This window comes from Mirounga angustirostris, unplaced genomic scaffold (assembly GCF_029215605.1).
Source record: "Mirounga angustirostris isolate CCGP_5_RB_7025 unplaced genomic scaffold, mMirAng1.0.hap1 SCAF_3, whole genome shotgun sequence".
In the NCBI taxonomy this organism is placed as follows: Eukaryota; Metazoa; Chordata; class Mammalia; order Carnivora; family Phocidae; genus Mirounga; species Mirounga angustirostris.
Window position 1 is genome coordinate 122,862,180 of NW_026991711.1, and position 12,689 is coordinate 122,874,868.

Genomic DNA, 12,689 nt, shown 5'->3' on the forward strand with positions numbered 1-12,689 from the left:
ACCTTTTGAGATCCAACAGCCAGAATCTCCTATTGTGGGCTGATGGCGAAGCCCACGGGATGTTACTAAGAGAAGGGAGAAAAAATGTTCTTCTCTATATAAAACAGTGATGACTCAATGGAAAATACAGCTTGAAATGCACCTAATTTCTGTTCAAGTTTATTAGAAATGATTACATTCATGTTTGAACCAAATGCATTGATACCTCCCAAAAAGGAATGAGAAAACAATATTCTTTTCTACAATGCCGACCTACATGGCCACTCACTTTGGACATCTGGGATTAGGTGGTGGTAGGCAGGCTAGTGCAAGGGAACATAGGAAGAGATCCCAGAGTAATTTGAGGAGACAGAAACTGAGAGCATAAACTTGAGTGTGGACCAGGGATCTGGTATGCTGAAGACAAGCATGTTAGGGCCCAATTCTGGAAGGGTTTGATTGGAACCAAGAGGTCAAGATGAGAACTAAAAATGCAGGGAAATAAATCCTCCTGGACAAGGAGCAGAGCCTACAAGAGATAGATATGTCCAACTTCCCGGGAGAGACAAGCGTTTGAAGAAAATAATCAGAGCTTCAAATTTCTCTAAGACATTTTAGAAAGTCCAGTTGAAATGACAGTGGGAAAAGTTGGACAATTCCGTGTGTATTTATAGAAAAATAAAGGCAACAGCTAATAGACCAATTACATATACCTTTGTTGCTGACCCCTCCCCAATTTATAATAGAGTATGAATTGGAAAGTTCACAGACTTAAAGAGAAATGCTACCGACTGAATTCCAAGACTCATTCCTTTGAAAACATCTTAGCCAGACATTTTAGAGGTAACATTGAGAATCTACGTGACATCTGTAAAAACATGAGTTTGGGCAGAGAACTGGTTTGTTTTAGAGAAAAATCGGCTTCTATCAACATATCCCAGGAGATGGATTGGCAGCTCTTCCCACAGTTAGAGAGAGAGGCAACTATCCTTGCAGTTTTTCTATTGACTCTCTTGCTTTGAAGGGGTTGTCCAAGAGCGTTAATGGTTTCATTATTTTTATTCATTCTAGAATTCCTCCCACTCTGCCATCATCCCTGATTTAGGATCATATTTGTGTGTCTCTCACCATTTTCAATGATCTGCCCTTTTTCCTTTGTCTCTGTATTGCCCCTATACTTTTTATCTTTTTATTGAAAATAAGCTTTTTTCCATTATTATCTGTTTTAGGCAGCTTATAAGAGATAGAAATCCCTACCACTACTTATAACCATGGTGAACATTTGTCATGATCTTTCAAGTCCTTTTTCATTGTTATTATTTTTAACTAGATACATAAATAATTATATATCCCCTTTGGTTACACTTAAAGCACTATCTAGGGGCGCCTGGGTGGCTCAGTCGTTAAGCGTCTGTCTTCGGCTCAGGTCATGATCCCAGGGTCCTGGGATCGAGCCCCACATCGGGCTCCCTGCTCAGCGGGGAGTCTACTTCTCCCTCTCCCACTCCCCCTGCTTCTCCCTCTCCCACTCCCCCTGCTTGTGTTCCCTCTCTCGCTGTGTCTCTCTCTGTTAAATAAATAAATAAAATCCTTAAAATAAATAAATAAAGCACTATCTAATAGCCATGTTCTCTTCTCACTAAGAACTATTCATGACATGATTTTAATTGTGGTGGGATAGTCCACCCTAAAGCTATGCCATATTTTCCAGTTATTACCAACTAATCCAATTTTATTAAATATTAAGTAGTTTCTAACAGCTCACTATTAGAAATAATGATGTGATGAAAACTTGAACACAAATATTTGTCCACATAACCATTTTCTTAGGATAAATCCTTATATAAAAATATTGATTTGAAAAACACGGCTGTTTTCAAACTTTCTGTGGCTATTGGTGAATTATTTTTAGAAAGGTTGTACATCCATCCACCCTGCAGAGCTCCTGACAACCTTGATTATTCCCAGTTAAAACTTGCTCTGTGAAAAATGCCACCTAATTTTTGCTGTAATTTGAATTTTTGAAAATTTGTCTCTCTTGTATTATTAGAGAGTATGTTTAATATTTCCTAGCCACTTCCATTCCTCTTTTGTGGTCTTCTTATAGGTATGTGTGAAAAATAACAATTTCTTAAATACGTTCACTGTTTATCTTATTTTTCTTGTCTTAGGATATACAGAAAATTTTTATTTTATCCATCAGTATTTTCCTCTGTGATTTTCTTAATTGCTTTTAAGTTTAGAAAATCTTTCTTCATCCAGAGATCAGATGATACCCATCTATATTTCTTCCGAGTTATTTTGGCTTAACTATTTAGATTTAACTTCTGAATTTATGTGGAATAAAATGGGTAATTATTTTTATGGAGGGGGTATGCTAAACTGAATTTTTAAAGTCTAAATAACTACTTTCCCCAAATAGCACTGTAAAACTACCCACCTTCTGTTTCACTGATTTATGGTGCTTCATTTTTCCTATTAAGCTTTTCTATATTCTATTTCCAGTCTATTTATTTTTATTACATTAAGAGCTCTGATCTTTAGCTAATGCAATGTCGTTCTTACTATTTTGTTTTTTTGTAACCCAGCAGAGTGATAAAGCTAAGCTAAGCTAAGCTAAGCGCTTGTTCTCAGATTTTAACTCTACCCCTGACTAGCTATCTAACAATGGGCTGGTTATGGCCTTTCTGTGATTCAGTTTCCTTCTCTGTAAAATGGGCCTATCAATGTTAGTTCCCTCATGAGGTTCTGAAGCTTACATTAGTTTGTAAAATAATGAGCTCGAACCAGTGCTGGGCACATACAGAGTGCCACAGAAGTGCAGGCTATTTGTCGTCCTTCTTCTGTGTTAACAGGACAAGCCCATGTAACCCTCATCTTTCAACGCTTTCATAACTACTCTATTTTTCTTGGGAGTAATCCAAGTTTTCATATGGAAATAGATTTATTTTTTTCTGATGATAAACAATGCATACTCATTATAAGAACAACTTTCAGAAAGTGCATAAATGTAATTTAAAATCACTTATAACCCCATCACCTAGAAACACATGGGAGAAAAATGCCAAATATTAACTCTTCGTTAGTTGTGTGTGACGTCTTATGTGGGTAGCGGGTGTCTGAGAGACCAAGGCACAGAATGGATGTCCACACTAAACGTCAAATGACACTACAGTAGCCAAATGCCGGTTTTGCCCTCTGAGACTAAATGTCTCAGAGCTATTCCATGTCTGACTTGACAGCTTCAGTTTTGTCTTTCTCTGCTTCTTCTACCAACTAAAGACCAACCAAAGTCGTGAACAGAGAAAAGAGTGTTCTAAGAAAACAGAATCCCAGCTGTCGTTTTTTTAGGTAATAATGACTCACTATAGAGTTACATCATGCCGAACCGTAACTGATGCAGAGTTCTCTGCAGACTTGAGGTGGCTGCACTATCTAGGAGAAGGCTTCCAGGAAGAGGTATCTGTACCCCTCCACCTGGGCTGCTGTCTAGTCATCTCAGGATCAGTATCTCCTAGCATAAAATACAGACAGGAGGTAGAAGATGAAACTGCATCTATCATTTGCTAGGCATTCTCTGTCCAAGGGATGGACAAACATAGAACAGATTACTTGGTCCCACACAGATGTGAAGAAATCTGTTATCCATTTGGAAAGCAGATTTCTCTATTTTGGCTACCTGTGACTCTTTATAAGAATAGTTTCAATAGGGCACCTCGGTGGCTCAGTCGGTTGAGCATCTGCCTTCGGCTCAGGTCATGATCCCAGGGTCTTGGGATTGAGCCCTGGGTCGGGCTCCCTGCTGGGCGGGAAGTCTGCTTCTCCCTCTCCTTCTGCCTCTCTCCCCACTCCTGCTCTCTCATTCTCACACCCACTCTCTCTCAAATAAATAAATAAACAAAAATCTTTTTAAAAAGAATAGTTTTAATATAAATTAATTTTTAATAAACTTTACTTTTTAGAGCAGTTTTAGGTTTACAGCAAAGCGGAACAGGAGGTATAGAGTTCTCACATTCCTCTTACCCCTGCACATGCGCAGTGTCTCCCACTATCAACATCCCACACCAGGGGCTTTGTTAGAATTATTGAACCTACACTGACACATCATTATCACTGAAAGTCCATAGTTTACATTAGGGTTCACGCTTGCTGTTGTATGTTCTGTGAGTTGGAAAAAATACATAATGACATGTATTCACCATTGTAATAAGTACGGATTAGTTTCATTGCCCTAAATATCCTCTGCACTCTACCTACTCACCCTTCCCTCCTCCTAAACCACTGATCTCTTTACGGTCCCCATAGTTTTGCCTTTTTAAAATGTCATAGAGTTAGAATCATACAGTATGTAACCTCTCAGACTGGGTTCTTTCACTCAGTAATATGCATTTATAGTTCCTCCATTTCTTTTCATGATTTGATGGCTCATTTATTTTTAGTACTGAATAATATTCTATTGTGCGGACATACCACAGTTTATCTATTCACCCACTAAAGGACATCTTAGTTGTATCCAAGCTTTGAAAATTATGAATAAAACTGTTATAAACACCTTTATGCAGGTTTTTTTTATGGACATAAGGTTTTTTTTTAACTCATTTAGGTAAATATCAAAGAGTGAAATCATTGTCTTTTAGGGTAAGAGTATTTTTAATTTTGTAAAAAACTGCCAAACTGTCTTCCAAAGTGGCTGTACCATTTTGCATTCCCACTAGCAATGAATGAGAGTTCCTGTTGTTCCGTATCCTGGCCAGCATTCAGTGTTGTCAATATTTGGGATTTCATTGTACTAATGGGTATGTAGCAGTATTTCATTGTTGTTTTAATTTGCAATTCCCTAATGACATATGATATTGGGCATCATACAAATGCTTATCCACCATCTGTATATCTTCCATGATCAGGAGTCTGTTCAAATCTTTTGCACACTTATTTCATCAGTTTGTTCATTTTCTTATTGTTGAGTTTTAAGTGTTCTCTGTACTTTAGGGATAACAATTTATCATTAGATATGTCTTTTGCCAGTATTTTCTACCATTCTGTGGCTTGCCTCTTCATTCTCTTGACAGTGCCTTCTACGAAGAAGAAGTTTTTCATTTTATATCAATTAATTTTTGCTCCCAGAAGTGCACAAATGTAACAAAGCTGTTAAGTGCAAGTTTTTCTGCCACCCCGCAATGAGCCACTGGGGGCCCCAATATTGGGATAAAGAAACTGGAGAACAAGTGTGGTGTCCATGTCCTTCCAGGCTCCCTGAGGGAAGAGTAAGTGGCTCTGCTGCTCTCAACTGCCACCCCAAACTGTGCTCCCCCCCTTTCCCCGGGGAAGTCTAAAAGCACGACTGGAGCAGGGAAAGAGAAGCAGCAAGTCCTCAAAGCTGTGAGGCGCCCTTGACGAGGGTGGAAGAGAGTGACTCTGCTGGTTTTTCATCCACTCCCCAAGGACACACCTGTCACCACTGAGCCCAGTGCAGGGGCCACCCAGAGAAGCATTCTTCAAGCCAGGGCTAGGGGCTGTGGGAAGGGGGTTCCAGCGTGTCCTGGCTAACTTTGACATCTGCATAGACAGTGGCCTTGCCAGTTCACTTACTGTATCTATTGGAACTGAGGGGAAAAAAGAGCCGTGGAGAGAGGGCACAGCGCTGGGGCAACTTGCAAGCAAACTCAGGGGAAGAAGCCAGTTTGTGTTACCTTGTCATATTCCATGAGCAAGCGCAGGCTGCTGACTGAGCAGACCCAGCCCCAAGAGGCTGGGTGGTAGTGTTGGGGAAGGGCGGTGTTACATGGATAAGATCTTACTGGAGCTGGACCTCCCATCTCAATAATTTGGAGAGGCCCCCAAAGAACACTCTGAAAACTGTCATGTGGATGCCTACCATACACAGACCTCAGCCCGCCACTCAACATTAACCAGAAAAAGAATCAAAATCTTGACTAGAGGAAGGATGAAAACTTCACCATGAAATGTGAAAAACTTGTCCTTTTCTTCTCCTTCTTCCCTACCCCAGATCTCCTCCAATTGTAGTAGCCTGGGAGAGGGAGAGAGAGATGGTATCCCAGGGACATACCACAGCCTATCCTTCCATTCTAAGACCTTATATGAATGGATAATGTCAAAGGAGATACTTTTAAATTGGATTGAGATTGAATTTTTATAACACAGAGTCAGTAGTGTTTTGTTTTCATTTTTTTATAGAAAAAACAAAGACCATGGTATCTGCCCAAGGAAAAAGGAAATTTGACCAAGCTTAAGTAACTGGAGAAGAAAAAATTGTTACTTTCATGTATATGCCCACAGGCAAGTTCACACTAGTCAGTAAACTCACTGCTCAAAGTAAAAAAAAAAAAAAAAATACATATATATATGTATATGTACATATATATATATCAGTATATGATATTGTTGTTAGGAAAAGTGCTCCCCTAAAGTGCTCACAAGTGAAAAGTAAAAGAATGCACTTAGAATATCAGATTTGTGGTATATTACAGGACTGGAAACATGGATTTTAGAGTTAGAAAGACCTGGATTCAAATCCCAACTCTACTATTTGCTACCTCTGTGACTTCTTAAAATCCTCATAGAAAATCACCACAATGATGCCTCCTAACAGAGTCAGTATAAGGATCAAAGAGGAAATATACCAAGCCTAATACCTAGGAGATCATTAAGTGCTCAAAAAACGGTAGCTACTGTTAGCATTTCTTTCTTCATCATTTATTTGTCCTTACCATGCATTATCAGGGTTATTTACTGAGAAGATACTCAGTAGCATCCAGAGAAATAACAGCACTGGTCAAAATATATTTAAGTTGAAATTTGGGTTTATGGAAAATCACTGAAAAATTTCTATTTCAGAGTAAACAAAAATCTTCAAAATAGCTAGCGTTCGGCAATAACTTAGGTACCCTAGTTTAGGGACTACTTCCCAGGTGAAAATATGAAAGCATTGAGATTTGTCCCACCATCTATGCCTTATCACAGTGCATCAGGATCAGAAGGGCACTTAGGGAGGAAAGTAAGGTCCAAAGAGGCTAACTAATTTGCCTAGGGACAGTCTGGTCGCATCCCACCCCCACCGGTCCTTCATATCCCCCATCCATTAATTTGTTAGCTGTTTCAGTTACAGCATACATTTAAGTGCCTCTAAATTTTATCTTTGTCTTTGAAGAAAGGCACCTAACTAAGGTATCAGCCTGCTTCCTCTACCCTTCCTGCTTCATCTTGGGAGAGTACCTGGCAACAGTCAGGTGCAAGCGAGCCAGCCGGTTCAGTACGACCTGACATCGCACTGAATTACCAGAAAAGGATTTCATTTCATTACAGCCTTATGATTTGTGGTCCCTGTTCCTTTCCATTTTTCTCCTCATTCATTACTCCTTTCATGAGGAGTGGGTGGCAGATATGAACAAATCACTGAATTTGATGCATTTCTCTTTGTTCCCTTCTAGAAGTTCTTATAAAGGTTTTCCTGAGGAAAATCAATTAACTATTGACTTAAATACTATTTGGGGATCAATGACAATTCCAATTAACTGTGCCATCTGGGTTGCTTATTACCACTCTTGGGAAACATTTGTAAAGGTGAGAAAGTGTGTCTCCCACCCTCATGTTTATGCATTTTCTGGTCTACGATCTATCTTCAGACGTTGTCCCCCAAGATCCAAGAACTAGCCTCCTGGTTGGTCACACCTTAGCTCTGTCTGCCCCAGACCATTTTCCTGGCCACAGAGGGCTTAGCACTGACATTTCCCTTCTCTCCCCACCGCAAGTGTAGTATTTACTAATTGCCTTATTTTGTGCCACTCTCCTAAGCGCCTTGTGTGCATTATTTCTGTAAATCCCAGAGGTAGACATATGGTTGTCCTCTTTTAGAAAGGAGAAACCTGAATTTCAGACAAGAAAAGCACTTTGTGCAAAGCTACAAGGGATTCAAACCCAGGTCCGTGTGACAAAGGCACTTCCTCTTCATCTCAGCTGCCGTGAGTCTCTCTCAGAACCAGGCTCCTGGTGTCCTCCAAACCAAGAGTCCTCTAATGAGATTAACAAACTAGAGAAACCCGACACATCTTTCTCAAAGGTAAGGTCCTTCGATACCTGCATCTTTTACCAGATGAACGTTCCCAGGGATATTCCCCCACCTCCCACCCCGACTTCCTGTCAGTATCGCTACAGGTAAGACCCAGGAACCAGTACTCGAACACTTGTCATTCTTAAAAGTTTGGGATCCATTGCCCTGTACCTTTGACACCCAGTCCTGGCGACAATGCGCTGACCCCTGGTGGTCTAACCCAAAAGGGTGACTGCCATCATGACGATTTGAGGGAACACTTGGTGATCTGCTCACGGCTCACCTTCTGGCTGCAACTTATTCAACTGAGCTTCAGCTGCCTCTGTCTGAGTTCTGCTTACCTTCTTCAGGCCCATCACACAAAAAGGACCTGAGAGCAACTAGTTTGCTGACCTTTTTTTTCTTGTCACAGCTACGAAAAGAGATGGCTTTTTGTTCAATGAATATTTTGATTGTTTATTCTTTGCAGATGATACAGAGCTGAGGAGACGCGCACACACACACACTCACACACGGTGAATTTCCATGAGCAGTCCTACACTGTTTTTATCACGGCGGTATCAGGCTTGAGCTCCAGTGCTTAGCCAACTTAAACTTGGCTCCTAACCAGCTCTTTCTTTTCTTTCCTCTTAATAAGAACTTTCAACGTTCTAGTCCATTCTTTTCTCTTTTCCCTTTTCCTTGCTGTAATGTCACACTCCCATACTTATTGGACCTTCCGGCTATGACCAAAAATAGTCCAGTTTGTCACAAACTCAACATCTGCCTTTCACAGAAGACATTCCCACCACCAAATCCACTGACCCCATTAGTACAGAAAAAGTAGAATTCTAGTAAGAAGAATAACAAAAACAAAAAAGAGAGACTGAGTAACAAAAAGTAGAAGTCCAAGATATTTAGGAGAGAAACCAGAAAGAGCCAATCGGCTTACTCATTAAACACTTGAATGAGGAATTCCCAGCAATAATTCCCTCAATATTTTATTTACCTTAATATATAACACTTCATTAAAACTTGTTCACTTCCTCCCCTCCCAAACGCAAGAAAATAACGCAAAATGAGAATCAACCCACACATTCCAAACTCAAACTTACCATAGAACTTTGGTTGGCAAATCTCAGGCAGTGACTCCTCCTGGTCTCTGAGCCGGGGCACCCGAGTTTTCCTGCTGTCTTCTCTACATGAACTTACAGTCCCCTGCAATACCACAGGACACTGACGTTCTGAAAAAGAAATTTGATCTCTCCCTAATTCATACTGCCCTCCTCCTCTTTCCTGAAGGGGGATCCCATCTGTTTATTTTAGGACCTGGGCAAACTGCCTAGTATCAAATAACTTACAAATAAAGGGGGGGGGGACAATAAAAAGTCAATAACACCTATGTGATTTTCAAGCCCCAAACAAATGGAAAACCAGCGTTCTTCATTTTATAATGAATCAAGTAGAGAAAGAAACCATTTCTTATCTGGAGTCACTCCCAAATAAATGTTTCACATGTGGCTTTTATGGGTACACTAAGCTCTCAGAGTTTCAAATGCTGCTTACTGTAACTATAAAATATCCTCTGCTTGTGTTTGTTTTCAGATTAATGAGCCTAATTTAATTGGAGAGAAGTTTCCTGCCATAATTTTTTTAAACAAAATGTAAGACTTTTGGTTAACTTCATGCTGTCAACTAAAACCAGACTTACCTGAGATTTTTCTCTGAAGCAAAACAGTCATTGTTTATGTGTTCTTTTTTAACAGGAAACCAGGTTAGTTTTTGTCCACATAACATTCATTTCCAGGCCCTAGGAACAATATATAGAGAGAACATATTTGCTACATGTACAGAAACAAGCATATAAATGTGTATCATGGAAAAAAATAAATATACATCGTGGAAAATTTTCCACACACAGAGGAAACTTCATGAGTTGGTTTGGAAAACAAGTCACTTCAACGTTGTGGAAAATAGGACCTGTTCCTGCCTTTAAGGCAAAAGCTGCTGCTGATGGTCAGTTTGGTTATTCTGCCTGTAACCAGCTCTCCCTGCATTACTTTGAGATATTTGTTGTGTGTGATCAGCTGAAAGTCAATATATTGTAACCTGAAAAAAACACAAACCTCTTTCTCGAATTTGGTCATAAGGGACAGCCATTCTTAATAAAACAAAACAAAATGAAAACAAAAATTCTTGTTTCCCAAATCAACCTTGAACTGCTTAATTATTGAGTTTCTAAAAATAAAGGCAATTTTTGTAGTCATAAATACATTGGAAAACATTGAAGCCTGTATCTGTTGTGAAATAGAACCCTTCTATGTGCCACTATCGAATATTTAAAAATTATGGAGAAAGGAGTACTAATAGTTGAAAGTTTTACCCATGTAAAAGCAATCGGGCTTGTCTTAGGAGTTCCTTGTAATGAAACTGTATTTTCTGCCAGTTACTAGTCAAGGCTTTGTATTATGTGTTTAAAAATTATATTCACAAAAGGGCGCCTGGGTGGTGCAGTTGGTTAAGCGTCTGCCTTAGGCTCGAGTCATGATCCCGGGATCCTGGGATCGAGCCCCGCATCGGGCTCCCTTGCTCTGCAGGGTGCCTGCTTCTCCCTCTCCCTCTGCCTGCCGCTTTCCCTGCTTGTGCTCTCTCTCTGTCAGATAAATAAAATCCTTGAAAAAAATGGGTATCATTCCAACGTAAACAAAATTATATACACGAAAGAAACCACCTGTGCACATACTCCCAGTTGCCCGTATGATGCCCTCTAGTTCTCCTTCAGAATCTAGGCCTCAGGGCGCCTGGGTGGCTCAGATGGTTAAGCGACTGCCTTCGGCTCAGGTCATGATCCCAGGGTCCTGGGATCGAGTCCCACATCGGGCTCCCGGCTCAGCAGGGAGCCTGCTTCTCCCTCTGACCCTCTCCCCTCTCATGCTGTTTCTCTCTCGCTCGCTCTCTAAAAAATAAATAAAATCTTAAAAAAAAAAAAAAAAGAATCTAGGCCTCAGGGATCAGCCTGTCTAACCTAACAGCTCCCTCCATGGTGGGCCAAGAAGCTGCATCCCTCTCAATCCCAATTGCCCTAAGAATCCTTAGGATCCACCCGAATTCCAGTTCCCCGGAGTCTCTTAGGAGGCCTGAGAGAAATCTTTCCAGTGTTTGCTCTGCCCCTACCTCTGCTGGAGGGCTGGAGGGCTGGAGGTGGCTGGAGGAGCAATGCAGCTGTCCTCGGCGAGATCCTGGCCTAGCATAGAGCTGGGGGAGGGCACCGAGCGAGCACCTGGAGGAAGAGAAGGAGGGGTAATTCATGTGCCACTGCAAACATGATACAGTGCCAACAAAAACACCATTCTTTTTCCCAAGAAGTTCAAAGTGCTTTGCAAACATTAACTCATGAGCCCCAGCAGTCATGGAGGGAGTATTACTTTATTGCGCCCTTAGGATAACCACAGCAAGCAAAGTCACGAGGAAAGGGAGTCTAGGCATTGTGTTCGTTATCCCTCAGATGTTTGTTGAGCACCCGCTGTGTGCCAGGTACTAGAGGAAGAAGAACAAACAAGACAGACATGATCTGTGCTCCTACAGCCACGGTGGGGGCACTAAGCTCCAGGCTACACTACTTACATTTATTTGCACGTTATTTTTGTCCAAATAGTTTAATGGAATGTGCTCCATTCTTCAGAATGTCTATAACGTGCTAAGTGCTGAGCAAACACACAAAAGAAAAATTTTTTAGGTTACACGTAAATCTCATTATGAGGATAGGGACTGGGAATATCAATTCAAAGTGCTTTCTCCTAAGATGCCATAAACAAAGCTTTATTGGGAGCAATCCTGTCTCTTGCGATGTTTATGGGATTACTATAGTCAGACAAGGAGAGTTAAGATCAGTAATATCACGCCAAGCAGTTTATATAAATAATCCGGCTTTTTAAAAATGATTAGTCAGGTGAGCAAGCATGTTTGGTGGAGCAGAGAGCCTTTATCCACAGGTCTTTTCCTGACCTCTCTTTTATTTTATGTGAAAAAAAAAAATGGCAGGTCGGGTATAGGAAATGACACATGCCATTGTAAACCCTTTTCTTCAGGCACTGGATTCCAGATATTTTAGAGTATATGGTTATCTAAGACTAACTAGACATAACTACTTCTTAAAAATGCATGACTCTCTGATGCATCGGAAGGGATTTAAGCTGTTGTGTTCTAAAGATGCTAAGTAAGGATTCTAGTCTGTTCTGGGAGTCACTAACTCAACCCAGTTTGCACGGAACATAGAGGCTAGTGCAGTTCTCAGTCAGCAACTTACACATGTGTTTAAAGACTAGGGAATTATAATACCACTTTAAACCCAACTTTCCTCCCTAGTAAACATTTCTCTGACTAACAGAATATTATAGAGCTATAATATTGATTTGCCACTCACGTGTATTCGTTAACACACATACCCAGTGAGATTCAAGCTCCGTATCTCAGCCCTTAAATAGGGTTTTCATTTGGCCCCAAACTACCTTTCTGGCCTCAGGCACACCCTCCCTGTTATTCTAGCGACAGCACAGATTTCCATAATACTATATCATACTTCTCTGGTACACTCTGCCTTGAAGGCTGCTCCTTGCCTACTACTCCAACCACACACACACACACGCACACACACACGCACACA

At 40.7% G+C, this 12,689-nt stretch overlaps 1 protein-coding gene across 3 annotated transcripts in view; it reads right to left on the minus strand.

The window, feature by feature from the left end:
• CYTIP (cytohesin 1 interacting protein) overlaps positions 1–11,298 on the minus strand; it is a 76,904-nt gene extending 65,606 nt beyond the window's left edge. For 2 of the 3 annotated variants that reach the window (XM_045868833.3, XM_064586566.1), the window contains exons 1-3: positions 11,201–11,297; positions 9,738–9,836; positions 9,142–9,244 (exon numbers count right to left, since the gene is read on the minus strand). In XM_045868833.3, coding sequence (XP_045724789.1) covers positions 9,142–9,144 — 3 coding nt within the window. In that variant the 5' untranslated portion in view covers positions 9,145–9,244; positions 9,738–9,836; positions 11,201–11,297. Of the gene's footprint in view, positions 1–9,141; positions 9,245–9,737; positions 9,837–11,200 lie in introns of all 3 variants that reach the window. The other variant, XM_045868829.3, reaches the window with a different exon arrangement.
• Between the last annotated feature and the right edge of the window lie 1,391 nt (positions 11,299–12,689).